Source organism: Monodelphis domestica, chromosome 5, assembly GCF_027887165.1.
Source record: "Monodelphis domestica isolate mMonDom1 chromosome 5, mMonDom1.pri, whole genome shotgun sequence".
NCBI lineage: Eukaryota > Metazoa > Chordata > Mammalia > Didelphimorphia > Didelphidae > Monodelphis > Monodelphis domestica.
The window spans coordinates 192,460,668-192,478,825 of NC_077231.1; the positions used below are offsets into that span (position 1 = coordinate 192,460,668).

General features: G+C 33.8%; 1 protein-coding gene across 10 annotated transcripts in view; it reads right to left on the bottom strand.

The window, feature by feature from the left end:
• Window positions 1-18,158, bottom strand: part of CADPS2 (calcium dependent secretion activator 2) — a 758,482-nt gene that overhangs the window by 239,833 nt on the left and 500,491 nt on the right. For all 10 annotated transcript variants that reach the window (XM_056799641.1, XM_007504220.2, XM_056799643.1 and 7 more), the window contains exon 9: window positions 7,284-7,350. In XM_056799641.1, the coding sequence (XP_056655619.1) occupies window positions 7,284-7,350 (67 nt within the window). The remainder of the gene's footprint in view (window positions 1-7,283; window positions 7,351-18,158) is intronic.

The following is an 18,158-nucleotide window of genomic DNA, read 5'->3' on the forward strand; positions in this document are numbered from 1 at the left end:
CCTCTCCTATTATCTCTACTTACTTAAAACCTACTCCTCCTTCTAGGTTCATTTCAAATGCTTATCATTTTAATGAAACCAACCCAGAAACCAACCTGTTGCTCCCAAATGGGAATATAAATTCTTTTTCCTCTGAGCTTCTCTATGATGGGTTCTTAATCTTTGTGTCGTGGACTCCTTTGTCAGTCTGGTGAAACCTAAGTATTTCTAATCAGAATAGGGTTTACATGCATAAAATATACGGGCTCATAAAGAAAATCAATTATTTTGAAATAGTTATCCATTTTTAAAAAATTTAAAGTCAAGGATGACTGAATATTAATATTCTTCCTAATTCCCTTACAACATTTATATTTTTATTTGTATTACACTGATATATATGCTCGTCATCCCTTGTACATTTTAAGCTTGTTGATGGCAGGGCCATGTAACATCTATCATGATGCTTGGTACAGAGCATACTAACTTGAATTTAAATGTTTCAAATGAACGTTTTTAGATAAAAAACTAACTCATATTTTACTAGTCCTTATTCTCATTTTTGCTGAACATGTTTGGGAGAGTTTATTCAATGTTAATGAAAGGGTCCATTTAACATCTTTCTTTTCTAACCTCTAATTTTTTTTAGCTCTCACAGAAATTTAGGCCTTGTGTTATGAAATGGAAGTTGGAAGTATCTAAGATTTACATAGTGTCTACTAGGTGCCAGGCACAGTGCTAAGCACGTCTCAAATATCATCTTACTTGATTCTCATAACAACTTTGGGAGGTAAGTGCTGTTATTATCCCAATTTTATAGTTGAAGAAACTGAGTCTAAGGGATTTGTCAAGGGTTACCCAATAATTGTTGAAGGCAAGATTTGGATTCAAATTTTCTTGACCCCAGGTCTGATGTGCTATTCATGGGACCATCAAACTGCAATTGGAGACATATTTTAAGTTCTGTCCATAAAAGATCACTGACTCAGACCATGTCTATATATGTACTCTGAAGAGTGAAATATCTGTATCTATATATGCATACACACATTCACAGATATTTTTCTTTTAAGCAAATGATTTGGCATAAAATAAGAGAAAAAGGTTCCTATGAAAGTTTTTTAAAAGTAATAATATAATTACTCATAAAAGTTCATGAAAACCTAGTCAGGGAAAACTACGTTTCTAAGTGGCAGTTTGAGTTCTAGCACTTAACAACATAAATACATAAATATTCCAAGCAGATGTTTCACTTTGAGATGAAATCTGAAAAATGAAAACATTTCTCCTTTCTTACATATAGGGAAATACCAGAACATTCTCTAACATATAAAGGAAGAATTCAATGAATAGGAAGGGCAACAGGGTGGAAAGAGGGATTGCATCTGAATTCCTGCCTCTTATATCCACATGAGTTATGTGATTAGTTATGTTGGCAAACCACTTTATTCCCAGACGAAGTTTTAAAATGATAAATTACAGATAAATTGCTACTTTGTGTCAATGGACAGAGTTTTCAGAATTGGGAATTCTCTACTCTGATGAAAGCCCATATAGTCAGATATCCCCTGCCACTATACCTTCTAACTTGGAATCACAATCAATTTTCTATTTTCTCTTAAAAAGAGAAGACAAGATATAGCAAAAAGCAGAGGAACAACAGCAGAAATCTAGACAAAACAGTTTTGGTAATTTCCCTAAGCTTTTAACTATTCCCTCTCAGTTTTCTATTCTTAATGACTACTGAAGGTGCTAAGTGCAAACCGCATTGGTGAGGCAGGCAGACAGCCACTCTCCCATAAGCTCTTTCTTGCACTGACAGCATTACATGTCTGTTAACTTCACACCTGTGTCAGTTACTTTATTATCATGTGTAAACACGAGCCTCTATACGGTGACTGAATTTTATGTTCCTAACATATTAATGGTATTCTCCAACTGCTTCCACTGTGCAAGCAGTGTGTGGTGCAGGTGATTATCAGGTGTGCTGTTAGGGAATATGTTATTATTATTATTTTAGTTTAAAGTAGACCTGCCCGTGTCTCACCAACAACGGGCTTCCAACCTATCTGTAAAACACACGGATCACTTCAATGGCATGGGCTGACTGTTTACATCCTGTGCCAACTCAGTTGATATTTAATTAACATTATGTCTTGATAGCCTGCTGTTGTTTGCAGCAACTTGGAGTCATGATTCTGACGCATTGACAACAAGCACTGAACACTTTGATACGGGGCCAAAATAAAGTGGGAGATGTCTATTTCTGTGCCTAGTGACGTCATACAACAAGTTGGCTTTATTCAGGTAGGAATGCTTCTCTAATCACAGTGGGCCAGGCTCCCGGGGGGCTCAGAATAATGCAACTTCTCAGGATATCATTAAAGAATGTATTTTGGTACACAAGATAGTCTTCGAAAGCTTCACTGACAATTATCTTTAGAGAAACTTTAGTTTAATTCCATTCTACAAACAAATAGTTATTAGGTGGGTGCTATGTGCAAACCTCTGAAGTAGGAGCTGGTAACACACATATGAAGAAATAAAAGATATTGGCCCTGTTTTGAAGGTCATCTCTATCTCTTTCTGACAAGGGAGGGAGCCCATGGGTATGGAGTATTATTTATACTTGTTCAAAACAATAGATGTGTTGATTAGCTTTTCCAACTTTTTTTTACTCTGGTATTTATTCTTTAAAAGAATATTTTTGTTACAAGAAATTGTCCAATGAGCAGGAGAAGTGTTCTATTTTTTTAAAAAATTGTTTAAAAAGAAAACTTATAAATAAAAAGGAAAATTTTAGTTGAAAACATCAATTATGTGTGTGATTCAGACACCCAAATAATGCCTCAGTGTACACAAGGAGTTAAACTGACCTATGTAAAAGTGTTTAGAAATTAAGAAAGAAGGGATTGTGGAGAGTATGATGGGTAAGATATGCTTGAGCTAGATTTTGAAGATGTCAGGGATAGTTCAGTCACAGGTATGTGACTGTCTATATCTATGGAGGTTCAGAGGTAGAACAGGACAATTTTGGTGAACAATGAGTTTTGAAGTTTGGTATAGTGAGTTTATTCCCACCAAATTCCCTATGCTAATGAAATCACTGTGTCATTTCCTCTCCTTCCTACACACTGGAAAAAAAAGTCACCTTTATATAGCTCTTTTAGCCTAACAATTGATCTTTACAACAGTCCTGTGAAGAAGATAGTATAAGTGCTATTATCATCATTTTATACATAGGAAAATTAAGCTTCAAAAACTAGAAGTGAGTTTCTGGTAGTCTGAAAAACTTACATACACAAATACACAAACACACACACACACAGAGAGAGAGAGAGAGAGAGAGAGAGAGAGAGAGAGAGAGAGAGAGAGAGAGAGAGAGAGAGAGAGAGGTGTATATACACTCATTTATATTTTGCAGGGATAAAGGGAGTGGGTACAGTTTCTCTTGTGCCAGACTGCCTCTACCTTCTCTTCCTCCCCTTAGATCCTTTCTCCTTTTCTAAGAACGTATGGAAAACTTCATCGCCTCATATCCTCACTGGGATGTGTTAGCTGATTTACTCTATTTGTCCTAGCTTTAACAACTCTATATCTCACACTAATGATGAGAGATGATGGAGTACACAACTCAGGTTGAAGAGCTGTCTTTCCTCAGGACCATCACTGAATTCCTTTTCCTTCTTGTCAAGTTCTTCAAGACCATAAGTCTGAGGTCCAGCAACTGTTTTTCCTGTAATGTTCCTTTGTCAAGTCAATGATTTAAATGTTTATGAAAGCCAGACACTGTGCTAAGCATTGAAAATAAAAGAAAGGTCAAGAAATAAGACTAAAATAAAACTAAACAGTCCCTACTCTCAAGAAGCTCACAGTCCAATGGGAGAGTCCATAAGCAAACAATTGTGTATACAAATAAGATATATATGGGATAAACTAGAATTAACAGGAGAAAAGCATTTGTATTGATAGGGACTGGAAATGGCTTTTTGTAGAAGATAGAATTTTAGATGGGACTTTGAAGGAAGCCAGAAAGGCCAAGAGAGTGAAAGGAGAATTCTGGCATGGGGAACAGCCAGGGGAAATGCACAGGTTGTGGCTTGTTTGAAAAGGAGCCAGAAAGTCAATGTCACTGGAGGGCAGTGTACTTGGTGAAGGGTGGGGTAGGCTGGGGAATAATATATAAGGGGTGATATGCGGGGAAGGGTCAGACTATAAAGAGCAGAGCTTTCTATAACTAATTATTCCCATTTTCCTAACTTCCCCATTTCTTTCTCCATTTTCCAGACTCCTCATGCTAGACCTCGAGTCATCCTTTGTTTGAGTTAAAACATGAGAAAAGAAGGTCAGATGTCTTTAGTACTTTCATGCTCCAAAGCTATTTCAATGGATGGGGGCCACTGCCAAGGGTGGGATTCAAGCTCGCATTCTCTGACTTTTAATCTGATGCTCTTTCTACTACTATACCTTTTGCCTTCCCTGAGTGTACTCAAGTATCTTATTAAATATGGATCAAAACATAATCATCATTATTGAATTATTTTTCTTGATCAATTGCCAATATAGAGTATATTAAATATTTTGACTGTTAAAATGAATCTAAATATATCTAAAACCTAAACATTTTAAAATGTATATATATTTAAATGTTATTAAATTTAAAATATCATAAGTGATGTCAAGGTGATTATTCCCTTTGGCCTAATTTTTTTAAATTATTATTTTCAAACAAGCACATGGAACCACCAATAGAAAAATGAATAAACACACTGAAATGATATGCAATTATAATGTTTGTTATGGAAAAAATCAATCCTTTAGCTCCATTTTAAAGCAAAACTCATTCTCGACTTAAGATTTGTCATGCTATTTGAAACATTAAAACATACTTCTTACTATTATAATAATCCCTCAGAATTCATGAGAAATAGAGGCAAAAGATGGGGAAAAGCTGTGGTTTTATCTAATCTTAGATAGGAACTAATAGCCTGGTTAAGTCATAGGTATATTTCTCAACCACAGTAATAAGACAATTTTCCTTATTCTTTCCCCCCCCCTTCTAGCATTTGCTTCTGATTTAAATATTTGTAGCCGAGTATGTGAAAAGTCTACACTTTCCTAGCGCCTAGAGAGTTCACTTCGAACAATGACTCTGCAGCATGAAAATTCTTACTCTCAATCAATTTCAAGGGGTGCAAAATTCTTGGGCTGATGGCTAGATCTCCAGCTATATCACTCACATAATACACACTCACAAGTGGTGATGAGATTCACATTATCACCAGAGCACCATCCTGCCGATGGCAGCAGCAGACACAGCAGGGGGACACTGTCCTCCCTACTAAAAATGACTCCTTCACCTTTCAATAATGCAGCCTGCTAGGATGGCCTCCAAGCTGTGTGCAGATACAAGGAGAGTTGTCTTTAAACACACTAATATATACTGCCGAGTTTCCCCAATGGGCTATTCTAGTTAGAACTGTATGCATTTCTATCCTGGTTTGTAAAAGTGTCTATTCAATTTGTTTCTTCATAATAAATGGAATCATGTAATTGCTTTTCATAACTTTAGTAAGTTTTCTGATTTATGACAACCTCCATATATTTTTGTGCACATGTAAATAATACCTACATTCGGACCAAACATGATGAGCATTTGAGGAAGATATTACCAATAGGCATATTTTGTTCAGCATTCAGATTTCTAAACTATGATTATATGATATAAAATATATATGCAATTTCATATGGATGTATGTAAATATGAAAAACATTCAATTATATACATATATATATGTATATATATATATATATATATATGCCTTACAGACTTGGAAATGCATTTTTGAATATCAATTATCAAGAAGAGAAAGAAAACAAAAAAAATTTTCCTCAGACATGGATTATTCCCATTTCTAAATCATCTTTCAGTTGGATTCTTCAAGACATCAAGAATTTATGACTTAATCAATGTAGGGATTTAGAACACTTCAGAAAATCACAAGCCAGTTGTCAGAGGATCAGAAAGACTGGAAATAAACCTCAGAGGCAGATCTGAATACAGCTCTTCCTGAATCTAAAAGTCCAATTGTCTATCCACACTGCCATACTAGATGGCACTGTATATGACTGTAGGACACAGTGCTTGACCTGGAGTCAGGAAGAGTCATCTTCCTGAGTTCTAATCTGGACTCAGACACTAACAATGTGATCCTGGCCACATCATTTAACCCTGTTTGCTTCATTTCTTCATCTATAAAACGAGCTGAAGAAGGAAATGGCCAACTACTCCAGTATTTTTGCCAAGAAAACCCCAGTCAGGGTCACAAAGAGTTGGTTAAGACTGAAATGAATAAACAAACAACAACACACTACTATATTTATCTGTGTTTAGGTAATACAATAAATATTATTGCTTAAATTTCATGTCTTCTGGTGAAATATTAGAAAAGATTGGTGTAAGAAAGGGAACAAATGTAAGCTGTATGTGGTTAACTTTATCATTTAGTCATCAGAACATCCCACCCTTGTCTCTCAGTATGCACTTCAATGACACAAGAGAACAACTGGTCTATTTAGTGAAAAAAAAAAGTCAATCAGATATTTTGCAAAATTGTACATTTAAACTATTCTTGATTTAATGCATTTTTTACTTTCCAATTAACTTATGAGACTAGGTAGGCAAAGGCCAAATCTTTTTTCAAGGGACAGCCATAAAATGGAACTAATGTTGCCTATGAAATGAAATGAAAACACGATTTTTTCCTTTCTCCTTGTTTGCACCAAACTGATATCATATACTTCAAATGACCTGTAGTGTGGGAATAAGTGACATTTTTGAGGTTGTGTAGCTAAGGTAGGAATACCAGATGTGATTCTTCTGAAATCTATTTCCTTTGGGAGCCATAATGTTTTATTTTACCACAGAATGGTAATTAAAACTACACCAGATGACTATTTGAAGGAGACCCTTCCTGTTAAGTGTATTAATTTCATGTACGAGTAGTACCCTAAAAAAAGCAAAGAAAATATACAACAAAATAATCAAAATAAATATATTCAAATATTAAGTCTGTCTTTAGAATCCTATAACATGAGTCTGAAATATTTTCTTGTCACTAAGAAGTTGAATAGATTCTCTTGGTCTTGTTAAAGGGAACATATTTTTAATGTGCTTCTTTAAAAACTTGGTTAAATAAGCAGAAATATTTTAATAGTGTTGTAATATAGACATATATTCACTATTAACAGATAAAACATTAGATTCCTTAAAAGTGATTTAAAAATCAGAAAAATTTACTAACCTGAACAAGAACAAAGTATCGTTTTTTCCACCTTTTCCAAACCTTTTGTCCAAGGGCATATAAGTATCTATCAGGGAAAAACAAGAAAACACACAAATAATAAACAACTTATTCAATGATTAGTTTAAACAAATTCTTACAAATTACTAAGAAACAAACAGGACTGATCATTTTAAAAAGGAGTATCACATATTATGATGTATCATTAAGCAATCCACTTTTATGCTGTAAAAATTACTTGCTTTCTTCTTTTATTGATTTCCTTTGTTTTTATATTGCTTTCATTTCCAAATACGTATTTGACTGTAAGATGCAATATTTAAAAGAAAGAAATAAGGTAGTTCAACAAAACCAAACAACAGATAGATACCATCTAATTCTATTTGATCATACCAAGAGTTCCAACTCTGGAAACAAAATGTATACTTTATTAACTTTTCTCTGAGGCCATGCTTGACACTGACATTATAATTACATAACATTCAATACCATTTTTTGGTCATTATTTCCATTTTATTGTTGTGGTTGTGCATTTTGTTTGTCATTCTGGTCACTTCACTCAATCAAATAAGTTTCCACATGTTTCCCTGAATTCTTATTTCTTATGATATAGTAATTTACATACACAGTTTATTTAGCCACTTTCCAATGGATGGAAACTTATTTTTGGTATTCCATGGCTCTCTGTTAAGACAAATAGTACTGTTGTAACTGTTTTGTTATAGGTTAAAACTCTTTATGTTTTTAACTTTCCCAGGAGTAAATGACTAAAAGTAAAATCTCTAGCCAAAAGAGTATGGGTATTTCAGTTCAAATTCTAAACTGCCTTATATCATGACTGAACAAATTCAAAGCTCAGTGATTTAGTGTGCCTATATTTCTACAGCCTCTTGAATAATGACTTTGCTTATCTTTTGCCAGTTTTGGGGCAGTAGGTGGCACAGTGGATAAATGTTGGGCCTGGAATTTTCTTTCTGAGTTCAAATCTGACTTTAGATACTTAAAAGTTGTGTGATCTTGGGCAAGTCATTGAACTCTATTCACTTCAGTTTCCTCATCTGTAAAATGAACTGGAGAAAGAAATAGCAAACCACTCTAGTATCTTTGCCAATAAAAGTCCAAATGGGGACATAAAGAGTCAGACCTAATTGAAAAAATGACTAAATAAGAACACGTTTCTACAGCCTCTACAATAATGAGTTGGTTCATCTTTTGCCAATTTTGTCAATTTGTTGAATGTGAAGTAAAACTTCAGAACTGTTTTGTTTCACAGTCATTTCTTTCATTATTAGTGGAGCTATCTATCAAGTGATTATTACTAGTTTGTAATTCTTTTGATAACAATTTGCTCATAACCTCTGTCTTTTGTATAATTGTTCTTGGACCTATATATTTCTTTTCTATTAAAAGACAGTGTGACAAGGAGGATCAAAAGCTGACCTTGAAGCTAGGAAGCCTAGAATTCAAGTCATGCCCCTGACATCCAGTTGATTTTGTGTCTGTGGGCAGGCCATTTCATTTCTCAGTGATCTACACAATTAAGATTTTCTCTACATTTAGGATACTAAATCCTTATATTTATATATAAATATTATATACTATATTATGTACAATATATATATATACAATATATACAAATATTATATGCAAATATACAAATATTACTCTCAATTGAAACTTTCAATTTTTATTCTAGGTACATGGATTTTTTTGGATGATATCTATTTGAATTTAAATAATCAACATTAATTCATCTTTTGTGTTCATTTCTATCCTTGGATCCCTAGTCATATCTATGAAATGCAAGAAGTTTGGCGATATGTCTCTCTCTCTCTCCCCCTCCCTCTCTCTTATATATATATATATATATATCATATACCCATTTAAAAGGTATATAGTATACAATATTGATTTAAAATCATTTTTCTGCCAAACTACTCTTCAGTTTTCTCAACAATTTCAGCCAAATAGGGAATTCTTCTTCAAATAACTTATATTCACAAGTTTCTTAAACATTGGTTTACTGAGTTTGATATAGAATATTTCATTTATCTACTTTTTCAGGTCTGGAAATGCTATTCTCCCTCTATTACTACTTTAAAAATAATTTCCTTTGAAATTTTTGGCTTTGATTCTTCTAAAAAATGATCTTTCTAAAAAGTACTATGATTATTATAAAATTTAATTTATATTTAGGTAACATAATTATACTTATTATGTTAGCAAGGCCTAAGCATAAGCAAAGTGTATCTTTCTAATTATTTAAATAATTCTTAAAGGAGGGTTATTCAATTACATTTTTATATACATGAGTATATTTTGATTATAAACATTTATGTTTAGATAGAAGCTACATTTAAAATTCTAAAGATAAACATTATAATTTTTTATATTTAAACATTCATAATTACATTTTAGTTATGACATTATTTCCTCTTTATCTTAGAATGTTATTAATCGATCATTTTCACAAACTTTTGAAAATGTTCAATATAGAGGCAGTTAAGGAGCTCAGTGGATTGTGAACCAGGTCTGGAGAAGAGAGTTCCTGAGTTCAAATCTGTCCTTAGACATTTTCTAGTTTTGTGATCCTGGGCAAGTCACTTAACCTCCCCAACCCCTCGCCTAGACCTTATGGCTCTTTTGCCTTTGCATCAATACTGTGATAAAAGGTAAAAATTTAAAAAGAAAAAGAAACTGCTCAGCATATCACCATTTGAAATTTTAGTTACTCCAATTTCAAAGAGATAGATAATTGTAGAGTGGAAGATGGTCCATGAAGCATTCCTGCCAGATTCTTTATTTAAAGAGGCTGCCTAGCAATTCATAACTTCATAGCTGCCTATACTTCTTCTGTGCTGAGTCCTTCCTAAAAATGTGAATTCTCATGAGGAAAGGAATTTTTCTTCCATTTATTTTTCTACCTGGGATTTAGCACAGCATCTGTAACATGTAGATTCTCAATAAATATTTATTGACTGGTTTTTCTAAGAACATGAAAATACCAAATTAAAAATGAGTTATATTGGAGTTATTTTAAAACAATATTAGAAAAATCATAAACAATCTCCCACTTGGAGACAATCCATTATTAGTAAAAATGTAAGAATTTTGAGTCAATTTCTCTTATTTTTGAAAGCCCATCATATTAGGCTAAACTAAAATTACGATGATTTTGGAATTTTCATGAGGCCTGAATCCTTTTTTTTCCCTTACATAAAGATTTCACATTATGAATTTATCACATTGCCCTAATTTATTCATTTTATCTTTAGAGGTCAAAATATATATAATACCTCTTAAATGAGCAAACATTGTTTTAAATCGATGGTGCAGTGGGTACAGCCCTGGACTGGATGTCAGGAATGTCTCAGTTCAAATCTGATCTCTAACACTTACTATGTAACCCATAATAAATCATTAAGCCTTTGTCTGCCTCAGTTTTCTCAACTCTAAAATGGGGAAACGATAGCATCTACCCCTCAGTATTGTGAGGATCAAGTAACAAAGTCTTTATAAAGCCCTTGGCACACAGTAGATGTTATGCAAATACCCTTCTCACTCCACTTCCCATTTTAGATACAAAACACTTAGTTTCTCAAGTCTTTTAATGATAGGATTAAAAAATAAAAAATTACCGTAACCTTGTAGCTTTTAGTTTTCCTTTGTATCAAACTGGCTTCAGACAGTGAAATTCTGATCACGTAATCCTGCTCAATAACTTTCAAAAGTTTTCCAGATTTCTTGTCTGCCATTGCACATGAGAGATATGAAAGGTTGTCATAGGTATGAGGAGGTCATTTAAGACTAGGGAATCATGGTACTTCATGGAGATGACAGAATCTTAATTGGGACTTGAGGATTTTAACCAGAAGATATTTGGTCAGAATAAAAGTGTGGATGTCTATCCCAGTATGGTTCTACTCTCCTTTTCTAGTTTTGTCTCTAATTCCTCTTTGCATCCTCTTCCAATTTTGTGCTTTTAATAACAGTATTTACTATAATGAAATGCCTTCCCTGCCTGCATTTGATTTTCCTTTTATGCACTTATTTATCTGTGAACCTGTCTTTACGTTTCCAAAGGACTTCAAGCTTGTTGCAGGCAGAGGTTAGTTCATAATTTATCTTTTTATCATCAGTGCCTTTTACTGCATAAACAATTATTCCATTCAATTATGCCACTTGAGCAATGTGTACACCAAAAGGTTCATAGTTGACTCAAAGGGCATTCAGAGAAATCTCCATGAGTAAGATGGTTTCCTTAGTCCTCCAAGGCTTTTTCACTCAGCACATGGCTGGGTTTCATAAAAATGGAAGGGAAATAAATTGCATTGAATTGGGAAAACTTGATTCCAGGATTCATTTTGGATTTTTTTTGGAGATTTATATCTTATTTCTTAAAAGTGCTATTCTATCTTCATCCATACCTCACACACTTCTGGTCCTTTCCTCTTTGAAGTTGGAGGAAAATGCTCAACTAAAAAAACTCTCCACTTGATTAAGTAAATCATAGATAGTGACCACTAGAGGTATCTTCCTAAGCCAGATAGGAAGCAATCTCTTCATAGTCATGGCTGATGCCCTCATTGGTAAGTACTTAGTCCTATGCACTTCCTAATTGACCCTGTTTTTGTTCTGTTCTCTAAATATTACATATTTTTCTTCATTTTATTGCTCTGTGCCTGGTTGCTCTTTCTTTTTTTTTACCTTGTTTTTATTCCCCCTTTGAAATACACAAACCTAAGCTTCTGCTCTGGGGTTAAAAGCAACGACTGCTGAATGCATGAGAAGTGAGTGATGCCCTCCAAGAGCACCTGTCACTCCAGCAATGTGTACACCAAGAGGCACAGAGTTGACAGAGAGGACATTCAGAGCAATCTCTGTGACTAAGATGCTTCCTTCCTCCTCCAAGTCTGTTTCACTCAACGGGTGGCTGGTAACTGGGTTTCATAGAAGAAGAAGGGAGCAGGGAGATGTAAGCCATCAACACTGTAAACAGATCAAGGGTAAGTCATACTAACAGAGAGAAATACAGCCCTGAAAGTAAGGCTGTTAGATTCAATCATAATAAACAGAGATGGAACCATAGCTGGACAGGTTGCAAATGGAACCAAGAGTGGGCAAAAAGGAGGCAAAAATCCATAATTAAAGTTAAAGCTGAAGCAAGGGGGCATCTGGGATATTTGGCGATTACATACTATATATGATTTACTTAATTAATCAAGTGGAGAATTCTATTAGTTGAGCATTTTCAGAACAGATTGCTATGTTCAATGATCACTTCTGACACTTACTAGTTCTTTAAGCCAGGGCAAGTCACTTCATATCTCTGATCACCAATTTCCCCATCAATGTATAGTGTGTATTTTCTCCCTTCTCTACTGCAGAAAATGTACAACTGCCTTTTCTAGTTGGTCACGAAGGCACTTTTTCAGCCATATATGACTAATCTGCAAACAGGCTCTTCACCATCTGCTGAGTTGGATGATCTGATGATGTTACATTCCACACCTGATAGAAGAAGAGGTGGCTTCTGGTATTTTTTAGATGAAGTCCTCCAGGTGACAAGAGGTGACAGAATTAAGGAGTAGAGAAAGAAGGAGTTGGATTAGAAGGCTTCTAAAGTCATTCAAATCTAAGATCCTATAATCCTATGAATTTGCTTCTTGGCAGAAATCTGACATAAGGGCTTTATAAAGGCCCAGTCAAGTGGGTTTAAAATATCACCATTGTAAAGTGAGATTAAGTGCTCTTTAATAAATAAGATACTACCTAAGTGAGTTAATTATATACTTCTCATTCTCTGGGAGCATAAATACTAATCCAGCAAAATTAAATCTGACATATGAATAAATATGTAAATTCACCAGAAAAGACTATAACTCATAAAAGAACAAATTAAAAATAATAACCTTGAACCTATTTATATAGTTATGTCATGTTAAGCTTTTTGAATCACAAGTGTGAATAAGTAAGTTCTGAAGAAACATGTCAGGTGCAAAGGTTATATTTCCATTTTATAAGTATAGGAATAATTCTCATGCATTGGAATAACTCTTAAATAATCACATGGTAGAGGGAGACCAATTTAGGATAGTGTAAGAAAATAGGATTATACTGGAAGATGAAGTCTTTGGAGTTGACCAAATAAAAGTTCGTAAAGCTAAGGAGACAGTCTCAATATTGATTTTACTGACAAATAAATCAGCACTGGCTTTAATGAGATGAACTAGATTTCTAGAACTAGATGCTCTAAAGCTCTTGAATTTGAGGGGGAAATTTCCAAGGCATTTTTATTTATTGGTGGCAGTTTCTGGTTTTGTTAACAACAATGATCATAACAGCTTCTTAGGGTTTGAGTGGAGAATATTATTTGGAGAATTATTTATTGCTTCAACATCTTCTGATTATCAGATTGTTAGAAGGAGTCTCCAAAATCGGACCCATTGTATCCACACACTCCTATAATGACCATGTCTCTTGCTCTCTCTATTATTTTATGGGGCACTATCCACTTACCCAGGTCTACAATCTTCATGCCATAAACAGTTCCTTTTCTCATTTTCCCCACACATTCAATTATTTGTCAAATCTCATTGTTTCTATCACTAAAACATCTTTTATGTGGTTTCTAATGGCTTCTACTCTTTAGACCTACCATTATAGTTCCATTATCACTTCCCACTTGGATTATTTTAATAGCTCCTTGCCTTGAGGTCCCTTCTCATTCCACTCTTTCCTCTACTTATATTCCAAAGTGATTTTCCTAAAGTATTGGTCTGATCATATTGCTAACATTGCCCCCTGCCAATGCTCAACAAAATTCAAGGAAATCCTAGGATCAAATTTCAACTTCTTCCTATTTTTTTAATGTTACATATTACTCCCACTCTATGTCCCAGTCATGAGTCTTGTTGCTATTGTTTATACAAAATACTCCCATTTCCCATTTTCTGTATCTTTGAATTGACTATCTCTCAGGCCTGGAAAGCTCTCTCTTCACTTCTGCCTCTTGACATCCTTGAGTTCCTTCATGACTTATCTCAAGCACCATCTTTTAAGCAATGTAAAAGTTAAAAATAAAACTCAACAATAAAAATATTATATTTTAAGAGATTTATTAATGATCATTATAAATCAAGGAATAAAGAAGCTACAAAATAAATACCATGTGCCCATGGCTGATCAGCCAGTTCTAACACCTGCCTTACCATAACCAAGCTTTGGACAGGAAGAAAAGAGGTGGGACTTTCCAGGTCCCTGCCTAATATCTCCTCTCTACAGGAAGTACTTAATGACAGGAAGTCAATGGGCTCCTAAGAAATGTAGTTCTTATTTAGGGTAACAGATTTTCAATTATACAGCAATCAATTAACAAATATTTACTAGATGTCTACTAGGTGCCAAGCACTGTGCTAGGTACTAGAGATATTAGCAAAGAATGAAATAATCACAACTTTTAATGTGCTTACATTCTAATGGAGGAAACAATAAGTATATATAATAAATGGCCTTTATCTACTTTTTATGTATATACTTATATATGTGTGCACATATGTATATATACTTATATATGCCCATGTTGTTTTTCCTACCAGAATCCTTGAGGATAAAGGATATTTTTGCCTTTTGTTTGTATCTTTAGTATTTAATACAGTGCCTGGTATATAAGTGTTTGATAGATGTGTGTTGATAAAAATATATATTTTCTCCTTAATCATCTTCCTTTCCACTTCTTTTTGAGTTTTCATCCTAAAATTTACAAAGTGGTAACCTAAGTCAGAAGTCTACAGCTATGGTTTGTGAGCTAATCTTATTTCATGATCCATAAGCCAAAAATGTTTTTACTATTTTAAAGTTTATTTATCTTTATAACATCCTTAACACTTAGAGCAGGTGGTAATAATAGTTTTTATATTTATAAAATTTTGCAATCTTTGTATCTCCCTTAATTTATAGAATAGGGGTTGGAAAACTATAGTCTATGGGCCAAATTTAGCTCATTGCTTGTTTTTATATATCCTATAAGATAACAATGGAGGTAGTTTCAGAGCTCTTCTTACCAATTGTAGTCATAACAATTTCAAAAAGACTGGGTGAAGGGTATCATTACTGTGAAAATTTTTTTACAGCTTCAGCATCCTCTGATCTTCAGTTTGTTAGAAATCACCAAAAGAGAACTCCTCCTTTTTTCCCCTTCCCACTACCCCATTTCCACCTCTCTAAGAATGGAACATCATTCTTATCTCATGCGGTATACAGAAAAGGTGGTGGGGGCCAGATTTCACTATTGGGTTTGTGGTTTGCCAATCCCTATTTCTTCAAGTGCTAAGAGAGATGCAAAGATAAATTTAAAATGATTGCTGCCCTCATAGAAATGACATTCCAGTAAGAAAGGTAAAATATGCACAGATAATAAGGGATTATGAGAATTCAAGGAATCTTCAGAGAGAGACCAATAAAAATGTCAAGAAATCATGCTATTGGGGATTTCTAACATAAAAATAACTTCCTGACATTAGTGTAAGTACTTGCCCTTTGTCTCATTTTGCCTTAAGTATAAGATAGAACACATAAGATAGAATGAGAATGAATTCATTAGAACTTTCTGGTTGCCTGAATTCTGGACAAGTGAGAATTTACTCTAATGTGAAGATTGACCCTTCTCAATGAAGGAAGTATTATACTTGTTCTTGAGAAATTGGCTTGTGTTCTATGAGTCTGTGTTTTTGTAAGACTGCTAGGTATTCTCCATAAATACTTTGGAGACTGTAATGTAATCCCCATCTTCTTTTTGACTGTATGATTAATCTAAATTCAATCAAAAGGAAAGTTTTTAAGAACATGTAAATCAAACCTGTCAAATACCAGGCAAACTGGGTTTTATGTGACAATTTATACTTTTATCCAATAAAATAAGTATTTACTACACAGCAGGAGAGAAATATACTTTAATGTGAGATGCCAATCTTTGTACTTTTCACCTTATTTTTAAAAGGAAAGCATCCTTTCTTTAGCTTTCAACATTTATTCTTTTCCATCAGTTACTCACCAACTGACTTCTGACTTCACACAAACAATCTTTTCCCCTACTACTAATTTCTTTAATTTAAAGGATAGAGACAGGTGGCTTAGATAGGAATAAAAAAGACTGATAATAGCTGACAAAATAGAAATAAACAGTTGCTTTTAATGCTCTATTGTAACTCAATTGAATTTAAAGTATAGCTCCTCAGGGGAAAAACCTGGCTGAAATAAATTGGGGGGGGGTGATTATTGTAATGGGAACAAAAAGATCTCATGTAGTATATACATCTTATTTTATAGGTGCATATTTCCCAAAATATCTTATAAAAAGCAATGCTGTCATAACCTTTCCCTGGCACCAAGATGTTCTTTCAGCTAGAGTTGTTATTTAAAGTATTTTTAAATCCCTCTGGATAAACTGTTTATGATTGTTTTCTTTACCTTTGTCAATAATTCCAACTTAAGTAAGGTATTAAGGAGTTTCTCCCTTTGAATAAAAAGTTGCCTGCTTAACTTTAAAAGCTGCTCTTCTTACATAGGATTAGGTAACAAAGAAATTAGTGCCACTGATACAAAGCTAGGATTTAACAGAGAAAAGCAAAGCCTCACAGCATTTGGTTTTACAAATCACTATAAACACAGAGCCATAATCTTAATGTATTAATCCTTCTTTCAGTGTTGTTTCTAATGGACAGTGGGAGGACATCCCAGAAATTACTCACAAAAGAATACTACCAACTAAGGTCCATGTCTCTGCACTTATTCCATTGCATATATAACCTCTGCAGCATCGACATGCTCCGTACACTCTTTTAAATACCCATAGCCACACTGAAATAAACTTCATTGTACTTTTGATAATTTTTATTCGTGAGAGAAATGTCCACATAAAAATTTTGTGAAACGAATATGACACTTCTTATGCAGTGAAAGCCATTTCTCCTTTTTAAAAGGATAATTATTAGTAATTTGCTTTCAATTCCCCTTTTTGTTGTTGTTCTACTGAAAAGGCTATTGTCAATATCATCAGTCTTGAAAGTACAATTCATTAAATATATCCAACCCCAACAGGAAGATGTTTAGACAGCCAATAGACCAACACAAAACATAAATTATATTGTTTTTTATGAATGGCTGTAATGTTGTAATAAAGGGGGAATTAACACTTCACTCAGGATAGCTGACTTGTAATATTTACAAAATAAAGTCACCTTTGATACTTATTCAAATCAGAATGGGCCACTAAAAGTGTTTTATCAAAATTAAATCCAAACAGAAGGTCTTGTAATTGCCCTCTCTTTCAAACAAAAAGTTAAGGAGTTGGGAATCTGATAGCTGAGCTTCTCTAATAGATTAAGCCTATTCTATAAATACTGCCTACTTTGTGTTAATGTATTTAGCTGCAATTCACAAAAGTTAATGGGATTTCTATAATTAATTTCTGATTAGAGTTTAAAGAGTCATGATTTAACTCATTCTCTTTAACAGAAAAGCATTTCAGCCTCCACAAACCCAATCATTATTCCTGATGCAGAGGAAGGAAATAGTTAATGGACTATAACTGATATAGTTAAAATGAAATATAGCTTTATTAAGTCAGCTATCAAGTTAAGTACCTATAATTATGTACTCATCCATCTAGATACTTTTAAAGTCCTCTTTAAACCCTTCACAACTTCCGAGATTTTGCAAAGCATATTTCAACACACACAAAATTCTCAAAACACATTACTAAATATTGTAGTTTAGTTTCAATTATGGTGGTGGCATACAGTTCTAATAGGAAGGAGAATGTGACAATTTATTTGCACCGAGTCCATGCTGAGAGAGTTCATGGTTTTACTTTGT